Source organism: Neopelma chrysocephalum, unplaced genomic scaffold, assembly GCF_003984885.1.
Source record: "Neopelma chrysocephalum unplaced genomic scaffold, ASM398488v2 Primary Assembly neopelma1_97390, whole genome shotgun sequence".
Lineage (NCBI taxonomy): Eukaryota > Metazoa > Chordata > Aves > Passeriformes > Pipridae > Neopelma > Neopelma chrysocephalum.
Window position 1 is genome coordinate 4,651,773 of NW_020926031.1, and position 10,527 is coordinate 4,662,299.

Sequence of the window (10,527 nt, forward strand, 5' to 3'; positions counted from 1 at the left end):
AAAATAAATGGACTGCTGTGATTGCAATATGCTTTCTGCTGAAACACTGTAATTTCTTTCAGCAATTACCTAAAGAAGCATAAGCATCTCTAAACAAGCTGGTAAATCTGATTTACAAGACAACTTTAAAGAATCTCGAAATTCCTTTAACAAATGTCACCTAACAAGCAAAGCCTGCATTTGTCTTTGCCTTAGTATGCTCAAAAGAGTTATCTGCCAAATCAGATAATGCTGGTAATGCACACACATTAGACCTCTATGTAGGTGTTTTTTCCAACTGCTTTAGAACGCTAACTTAAGGACATTAACTTCACAGCTCTGGTTGAAATTACAATGAACTTCCCACTTTACATGGGACAATAGACTTCAGAGCTCTCTGGCAGGCTCTCAGGACTCTCCCTAAGCTAAATGGTTCTAGCAAGGCTGGATGCAGGGCAGATTTCTGGTGACCTGGTAAAACAAGCTCAGGAAGCCCGCGAGCCCTGCCAGACAAGCCCTTTAAGCTGGGCACAGCGCTGTCCTCTGCACACGGTGTCTCCAAAAGAGCTGAGAACACGGATGCCATGAGAGCAGCGCTCAGAACTCAGGACATGAGTTAGTTTTTGCTTAACCTGAAGTTGTGAGGTATTTAGCACTGGCATACAGATGCAAGAACCTGCAAACACAGAATTCTTCTTATATTGCAGATCTTTTATAATTTGTTGAATTACTAGACTTAATTGATTTTTGCACATTCATTCCCTAACACTTCCAGAGGGTAAGAAGTCTAGTAAAGAGCAGCAAATGTGATTGTACCTACAACAACATTTCTTCATTTTTCTACATACTTTTTCTAACTAATACTGCTAAAAGTAAACATTTTGCTACTACACTTATATAATAGAGAGAATTTCATCACCCACACAGAAGCCCCCGTGCAAGCCCAAGAGAGCATTTAAGAACATGCTGAAATCAGAGTACAAATCTTAACTTTTAAAACGCATGTAGTTTAGATTTCTATAACATCTCCTCATTAATACGACTGAGAATCTCCTCTAGGACTGAAAATAACAGAAATTATCCTTGAAATTGAAAAGATATGAAGATTCTCAGCTCAAAGCTTTTCTTAAGATGTAGTGTTTGCACTTGTACAACCCAAGGGCAAACATCACACGGTGGAATTCTTTAGCTGAGCAGTAGCTCCGCAGCCAGCCCAGCTCCCACAACCAGCTGAACTATCATTCCTTCTGTCACCCACCTGAAATACAAAGTACAGGGAGCAACTGAAGGCATCATTCTGTTCATTCACTAATCAAATCCCAGATACATACACACAATGATACAATAGGGAAGAGGCACAGACAGCAAAATATATACAAAAAGCACTTCTCCAAGAATATCAATCCCCATTCTCTTAGCTCTTTTTCAATGGAAATGGAGTTCCTCTTCTGCTAACTCCTACAATAAAGGAAGGAGTTAGTCTTTAATTTATTTTTCTTTTTTGGTAAGCCTCCTGTCTGGTATAAACAGCAGCACCTCTATGGAGTCTTTCTAACCTGACACCAACTTAAAATGATTGATAAAGAATAAACAAAGTGGGAAAAAAAGGTACAAATGTAACTAGTATTGGTCAATATTAATTTTGGGACTCGCAAGCTCAACTCCCAACCTTCTCTTATCTGGAAAATGGCCAGGCTGGATGAGGGTCTGAGCAACTTGAACTAGTGGAGGGTGTTCCTGCCCATGGCAGGGGGGTTGGAACTAACTAAGGGTCCCTTCCAACCCAAACCATTCTATGATCGTATTAGATTTTTTTTTTTGCAACTGAGACTCTTAGAGAATTAGCACAAAAATTTTTCAAAAGACTTACAAAGGGGTTTGTATTGATACCAGAGTGATTTCTTTTTAAGCAATCAGAATTAGTCTCCTTCAGAAAGCATTTCCCTGCATTTTAAGAAAGTATATCCGAAATTCTTTTAAGAGAATTTAATTCTTTCACTTGTTCTTGGGATCTCTGTTCCATTCACATCAGAGAAGTTCTTGAAGTCTGTGATGACACTGTTTTAACTGATTTGAAAAGGACTAATTCATTTGTCTTGTAAAGATATTTTAAATATCTTTATCTTGGTATTTTTTTTGTTTGTTTTCCAAACTAAAGAGAAATAGGGTCTATCTGAGCTATGGCTTTCATTTACACCTAGAAGAAATCTGAAATGATGACTATTCACAACAACTTTATGCCATGGGATAGATAACTAACACACATTTAAAATCATAAAACCTCCCAACCACTAACCACTGCTAAACACAGAGCATGCTAATATCCACAATAACGTAACTTAAAGAAATATTTATAATATAAACCAATCTATGGAAAGGAACTGAATTACCCATTCTGAATATATTTATGTGCTCTCTTTATACCTTTTCTTGAGAGAAGGTGACACCCTTGGAAGCCATGCACTGTCCAGGAAAGGACCTAATGATTAATGAAGAGCTTAAACTCCAGTGTAAGAAAGATCTCTGAGTAAAATATGTACAGAAAAAACATCATAAGGAACAAAGAATCTTATTCCAGTCCTATATGGATGTATTCCCTATGCCAACAAACACACAGATCTGGATCAAGTGTTTGTACAGCCAGCTCAATGCCATGAAAAAAATCTTGAAATTGTAAATCAGTACTGCAGTAATCTAAAACAACTTTCACTTTTTCTCATGGAGACCTATGGTGCTATGAGGACTTGCCCACAAAACTAAATGTGATTCACCAATAGCAATGTAAAGGTAAAAAATACATATAAATTCTAGCACGCAAGAATAATGAACTGATACATGATACTCCTATAGGGATCATGAACCAGTATTTTCAGATATGATAGGTATGAGTGTCCTCTGTTACTCTCAATGTAGATCACTGAACATTTTTCAAAGTCTATCACTTGGCAGTTTCAGAAAATGGGATGAAGTCTAAGTATTGGGTGAAAAGAATAGGGAAAAAGGGAATCTTTAACCACAATTAAATTACAAATATATTTAATTCACTTAGGGAAAAAACAAACACCAAACCAAAAACCTTTTACACTTCCAGTACAGATTAACAGAATGACACAGTATAATTTGCTTTACTGTAGGTCATGGTGTGGCAGCAAACAGGAGAAAAGAAACTGCTTAACCAAAACGTACACAGTTCGCAGAATTTTGAGATATATGGTACACAGGCCAGAGAAATGAGAACCTGAATTTCACGGTTGTACTCTAACATTTCAGATGAGACACAATAAAAATTAAACTCACATACGATGATGTTGTACAGCTGATAAAAGTACTTGTGTGACATATGCTAATTGGCTGGCAACCATAACAGACAATGCCACGTTTTCCAATACAGAGATATCTGGTTCACACATTCTTTCAGATCTTTGTAATTAGATGAAAAATACAGATACAAGTGTCAGGATTGTGCTGTATGTCATCTTAGGCAAACAAAAAAGTACACATCTTATGTAAATTCACATATATATAGTTCAATGGGAAGACTCCTCCCAGGTTACTGTTTAAATGTTGATTAACAAGGTACCTAAATAAAACTTCATATTGCATTTTTGAAATAAAATATTCTACAAGAGAAAGTTTAATTAGTTAACTGTGGGACAAATTCTTTGTCAGAACCCATCCTTTGAATTCTTCCATGGATCTTCTCTCTCAAAGTTAATTATTCTCTGATCCAGTGAGCAAAGGAGGGGCACAGGATACACACAGCTACTGGAACATCAAACCCATCTCGGTGTAGGCACAGAAGTAATTTGGTATGTATAATGAAGTATTCAATTAGCTACCTTAAGCCTTTTTTACAAGCACTTACATTTAGAGAAAGTGTTTGCATAAAAACAGGACATAAACTTCAATACACTTAATCACCCTTTTCAGAAACTACACATGAGACTACTCCACTCTTAATTACAATTACCAGACACAGCCAAACTGGACTCCCTTCTGTTGAAAGGGAATACCATAATTTCAGTACATGATGACCAAGAAAGACTTTTTGTGTTGAAAACTTCTATTTTAAAATAACCTGCTACATGTCATTGACTAAAGCTTTTGCAGGAGAAGGAGTCTGAAAGCAGCTCAGCTTGCTTGTCTCAGGGTGAGTTTTTGCTGCAGTAAAGTTTTTTGTGATCTCCTAGTGAGAGCACAAGTTTCTAGCAAAATCTGAAAAACGCTCCAGTTTCAGGACTATTTGTTTGATACTGAAAATTACATATCTGGTAATTTTCCTGCATGAAAGGTAATTTCTGAAAGTTCCTAGACTGCCTTGGTTGACAATTTCTTAAGGCAAATACTAGAGTGACCAACTAGGAGTAATGCACCACTTGATCTGTTTTTCATAAACAGGGAAAAACTGGTGAGGAACACAGACACAGACAGCAGCTTGCCCTGAGGTGAGGCAAGCAACTCAGGAAGATTCAGTCCAGGATCTTGAGGAATGACACACAGTTAAACAGCAGAGTTAGGATTCTGAACTCCAGGAGATGGCACTTCAGGTTGTTTAGGCAACTGCTTGTCAGATTTCCCAAGGAGACTATCATTAGAAAGAAACTTAGGAGAGCTGGCTGGCTTTTTTTAAAGAAAATTTATTTAGACCTCAAGAGCTAACCTGTGGAGGATCGTGACCAGAGCAAGCACACAAAGGGTTAACGAAGCAGTGGACATTGCCAGAATGGAAGAGAATGTGGCAGAAGGTGGGAGGAAGTGCCTACAATGTGGAGCCAAAGGTTGAGTGACCCAGAACAAGAAGATGATTGAAGAAAAGAAGAAAGCATGTTGAAAGCTGACAGGTGTAAAGATGGACATTAGTTGTTAATAGGTAGAAATATGCATACTGTAATTTTATAGGGCCAAGTATTGCTTGTTGATAGGTTGGAGATGCTTAGCTCACAGACCAGAAATGAAACTAGTTCCTCTACAAATAGAGGCTTGAAATAAATAATAAATTATTCTCTTGCTGACCAGCGAGGGTCCGTGTCCCAATCATTACACTAACCAGTCTGTTGTACAGGGAATTTTGTCTAAAGAACTGCTTAGTGCACACAAAATGCTTGGTGCACAAAGTTCCTAATTAATATGCAAAAGCAGACTGTATTAGAAGTAGAGACAAGGATGGGAAACAAAAAGATATAAAATCACTACTCTGGCACTTAGGGACAAAAGTAGGAAAGCCAAGGCCCAGCCATAGCTAAAACTAGTGAGAGACATAATGGAATTGTGTAAGTATGCTAGTAGCTGAAGGAAGTTTAGACAAAATGTTTGCCTGTTAATGAATGCAGGAAACAACTTAGGAATAGGTTATACAGAAAGGTTTGAAGTCCTCAGTACCCTTTTGCCTTGGTCTTCACAGACAGAGCCTGATCTCCATGCATGATTTGGGAAGGAGAGGGATGATCAATAGCCAAGGAGCAGCAGGTTTGGGTCCACCGAGAAAACTTGACATATTCAAATCTACAGGCCAGATAGGATTTACTAAAATGAAAGCTTATCACCATAATCGTGGTGATTATTAAAGGTGCCCAACAACTAGAAAAGGGTAGTGTGTTAAACTCACCTTTGTTAAAGAGGGGAAGGATGACCCAGGTAAGTACAGTTCAACAGTCTCCCCTAGCTCCCTGAAAAGATGGCAGACTACATCACAGCCCCTGGAATCAATTTCCAACAACATGAGGGACAAAAATGTAATCAGGAATAGGCAATACAAATTTGCCAAAAGTGAATTATATTATAGACTATCAGGTGATCTAATAACAGCCTGTACCATTTGAACAGCAGTTACAGGAGTGACGGAGCCCCGTCTTCTTGGGAGTGGCAAGTATCACAAGGAGCAATGGTCCCACATCAACATTTGGTAGACATTCAGTAAAACTAGGTAAAGACTGAAGCACTGGAAATGGCTATTGAGAGAGGCTGTAGAGACTCCATGCTTGAAAAGCCACATGTCAACTATACAGAGCCACTGTACCACAGACCTGGTACAGTGGTGGCAATGAACCCGTCTCATGCATGTTGGCCTAGACAGCCTCCAGATGTACCTTTCAACCAGCATTTCTATGATTGTGTAAACAGTCTGATATTTTTTTAGGACACTAAAGAACGTTCCTGAGAAAAGTTTATTTTCCAAGTTTTGTAAGCGCACACTGTACTAAACAACAGATGATGGGACATGGCCTTTAGCTCACACCCAGACTGCTTCAATCAGTAGTTCTTGAACATCCTTGACAACTGTGTAACAGACTAGAAAAAAAGGTCTCAGCCCATAAGAGAAAACCATTCTGTTGGAAGTAGCAAAAAAAAATTAAGTACCGAATTTGCAGAATAAGTAATTATTTTACAGCAACATAACCACTTCCTTCACAGCAGAGATAGGGAAGTTTGTACTTCTGATGCCCAAGGTGCACTTGTTTCCCAGTAAATGGTGGAGTTATCCGTCCAACATTTCGAAAAACCCCATCAGAAATATCCCTTATTAAAAAGGCACTCATTTCTCAGAGCAGAACTCTACTACCTAATATTTTTCAAGAACACAGAATGTGCGAATGAACCGCTAACTGCTTTGGTTGCCACCAATCACAACAGTTCCCCTGTGATCACTGGAGAATACCTATGTCAATACATGCTTTTCATCTTTCCAGAGTAATACATTGTACTCCCAGCATCTAATGAATTTATGCTGCTTCTTCAGCCATTAATATCTGCAGATTTTGATCATTTGTACAACAATGTTTTGACTTACGGCAAATTAATAGTACAAAAAAGAAAATCAAAAGATAGTTAAAATCATTGTATTTTGTGATATCCTGAATTCTGCCACACAGAGATTACCTTTTCCTCTGCAGACATAAGACTTTCATGTCACCACCTTTTTAATTTAATTTTCCTTTCCATCACTGTAAGTTTTGTACTTTGGCAACTAAACTTTGCTTTAAAGAAACACCACCTGCTTTCCTGCAGTTCTACTTAATGACCCGAACACGTGGCAGCTTTTTGGGGAGGAGACCTGTGCAACTCTATGGCAGCTCAGTAAAATTCACGTCCTCTAATGCGGGGACTAGGCAGTAACAGAGCTGTCTCAGTGAAGAGCTCTCAATCTGCAGGTAAACAAAAGAAACAGATGCTACTGAAAACACTCCTGCCATTATTGTTTTGTAAGGAGAGTGAAAATAAATAAACAAATAAATTATCTAAACCAAAACATACAGAATAAAAACATTTTTTCAAGTGTGAGCTGATTTCTGAAGTAACTGTTTCCCTCTCACCCAAACCTTTTAAAAGTTACTACTGTTCATTAAACTTCAAGTTTTAAAAAATTAGCTAATACCAGAATTTTTCCAGGTTCTTTAAAGGAAAAGAATTTAATAATACATTTACCTCTCTCTATTAATTTACCTCTATTAAGTACCTCAGTCTTTTCCTGATTCTTTGTCAGTATTTTCCTTCTGTATCCAATAAAGGATGGAGATTCTCCTTAGACCTGTTTTGTTGCTGATGTATAGACTTACAGACACATTTTTAATTCTCTTTTATAGCAGTAACCAGATTAAGTTCTGGTTGGGCTTTGGCCCTTCTAATTTTCTCTCTGCATAACTTCACGACATCCTTGCAGTCCTCCTGAGTTGACTGGCCCTTCTTCCAAATTAATAAACTCTCCTTTTTTTTTTTTACTGAGTTCCAGACAAGGCTCTCTGTACAGCCAAGCTGGTCATCTTCCCTGACAGCTTATCTTTTGGCACATGGGGATAGCCTGCTCCTCTGTCTCTAGGATTTCCTCCTTAAAGCATGTACAGCTTTCCTGGACTCCTTTGCCCTTCAGGACTGCTTCCCAAAGGAAGGTCAACCAGGCTCCAAAGTCTGACCTCCAGAAGTCTGAGTAACAATTGTGCTAAACAACATTCTTACTTCTCCAAGAATTGAAGACTATCCTTTGTGATTGCTGTGCCCAAAGACAGCCTCCACCCACCAGTCCTTCTATGTCCACTAACAGCAGCTCCATCGCGGCCTCACTCCTGTGAGCTCTGTGAGGAAGTTATCCTCCACACTCTCCAGGAACACCTAGACTGTCTTCTCTCCGCTGTAGCGTACTTCCAGCAGACATTGCTAAGTCAAAGTCATCCACCAGAACAAGTGCTAGAAACTGTGAGACTTCCCTCAGCTGCTTACAGAACGTTTCATCCTGGTTGGGTGATCTATAACAGACTCCCACAGTGATACCTGCCTTGTTGGCCTTCCCCCCAGTTCTTAAACACTCAACTCTATTATCACCAGCACTAAGTTTTAGACACCCAAAACACTCCCTAACTTAGAGTGCTACCCTACTAGCTCAACTTCTTTGCTTATCCCTTCTGAAGAGTTTATAGCCATCCATTGCAGCCCTCCAGTTGTGCGAGTTATCCCATCATGGTTCTGTGATGGCAACTATGCCACAGTTTTCCTGCTGCACAATGGCTTCTGTTGTTTTAATTTTCTATGTGTGTGATACAGTGGGGACATAACACCATAATGTAAAAATTAACAGTGAAGACAGTAACAACTGCAAGACAACAATAACAACTGCAAGAACAACACTGTGCAGAAATGACAGGAAATGCCAAGACAAGGCTTTTAACTGATATTAAAGGTTCGAAAATGGGAAATCTACCAGACGCATATAGTTCCCTTTACTCTTCTTTTAGAAGAGTTCAAATTTTATTTGGAAAGACATCAAATTCTCAAAAAGGTCCAATCAAACTACTGTCTATTCAGGAATACATGTAAAACAATCAAGTGTGGAAGTAAGATGACTGAGTTTGACAGGACCATTCATACGCTTAATATAATTCATACACGCCAATGTTTTAGATATATTAGGAGCCTAGACAACCTGAATATTTTTCCTGAGACAGTTTTATCGAAAGAAGTCTACTCCCTAAATAAATATTTTGCCAACTTTCAAGTACTTCGCTGCATTTTGCCATTGAACACCTTACAGAGAGTTGTGTGTCAGTACTGACCAAACTTGTGTATCCATCATGCACACTGTCAACAGATACATTAGCTTCAGTTTCAAGAGTATAGTTATATTATCAAAATAGCACACCTGACCTGACTAATGATCTCACCTGTGATCAGCCAGGCCACAGTGATACAAGATTGGTGTTAGAGCCAGCACAGTCACCACTAGCTTAGGAGAAAGAAAAGAGGTATCTTTACAAGGCGTTCAGCAGAGCTGACATACTTTCACAGAACTGGTCAGGTTGGAAGGGGCCACAGTGGTGATCTGGTCCAACCTCCTGCTCAAGCAGGGTCATTCTAGAGCACATGGCACAGGATTGCATCCAGAGGGTTCTTGAATATCTCCAGTGAGGGAGATTCCACAACCTCTCTGGGTGATCTGTTCCAGTGCATGGTCACTCGTATAGTACAGAAGTTCTTCCTCATGTTCAGTAGGACTTGCTGTTCATCAGTTTCTGCCTATTGCCTCTTGTCCTTTTGCTTGGCACCACTGAGAAGAGCCTGGTCCCATCCTCTTGCCACCCACCCCTTAGATATTTATACATATTAATGAGGTCCCCTCTTAGTCGCCTCTTCTCAAGGCTGAACAGGCTCAAATCCCTCAACCTTTCCTCATAAGAGAGATTCTCCAGACCCTTGATCAACTTAGTAGCTCTCCACTGCACCTGCTCCAGGAGCTCCGTGTCCCTCTTGTATTGTGGAGCACAGTAATGCACACAGTTCAAGATGACCCAGATTGGAGATCAGTGTTTAGGAAACCCCAGCTGAGACTAGATTCATTCAGAGGATTTCATGTCAAAATTCAGTGAACAAAAACCAGCACAGCGGTCATATTAAACACATTAACACTTCAAGCAACCATCACTTATGAAGGAGGGAATATTTTGAAAAGTACTACTTACAGGTATGGAGGCACTCGGTTACTGTAGTTGGCTTGATGAGATAGCCTTTACAGATATAGCAGGTGATATGAGGATTGAAATCTTTCACCAAGTGCTTCCTCTGAGTAGCCATTCGTGGGGCAGGAAATACTGGCAGAGTGCTCGGGGCCAGAGAAGCGAGTCTGAGAGGTGTCGATACCCGCAGTTCACAAGAGCCGTAGCACTGCTCTGTGTAACTGGACTTCTCCAGGCATTTGCTCTTAATTCCGCCGGTCTCACTGGGATATGGCTCATAACTCCTGCTCCCGTGCCAGGCGAGTCATTTTCCTACCTGTAACACACGTGCAAAGAGAGAGCTGTGTAAACCTGGCCGGACAGCGGCGATGCCCTGGAGGAGCAGTGTCGCCATGAACTTGGCGGGGGCACCGGGCCGTTATTTACATAACAGCAGCCCGAGCTCCGAGGCCGCGCCCCCGCCCCGCCGGGCTCCGGACGAGCCGCGGGGCCGGTGACAGGTGCAGGGGCCGGGGCCGACCCCGCCGCCCTCCCTGCGCACCCCGCCCGGCGCTCCGGGCCCGCAGGCCTCGGCGGCCCCGCGGGGAGCACCCCCCCGCCGCCCCGCGGG

The 10,527-nt window shown here is 40.6% G+C and overlaps 1 protein-coding gene across 3 annotated transcripts in view; it reads right to left on the reverse strand.

Annotated features, from left to right (window-relative positions):
• The window catches only part of PCGF5 (polycomb group ring finger 5), a 70,872-nt gene that overhangs the window by 25,925 nt on the left and 34,420 nt on the right, over positions 1-10,527 (reverse strand). For all 3 annotated transcript variants that reach the window (XM_027672125.1, XM_027672122.1, XM_027672123.1), the window contains one exon: positions 9,924-10,233. In XM_027672125.1, coding sequence (XP_027527926.1) covers positions 9,924-10,035 — 112 coding nt within the window. In that variant the 5' untranslated portion in view covers positions 10,036-10,233. The remainder of the gene's footprint in view (positions 1-9,923; positions 10,234-10,527) is intronic.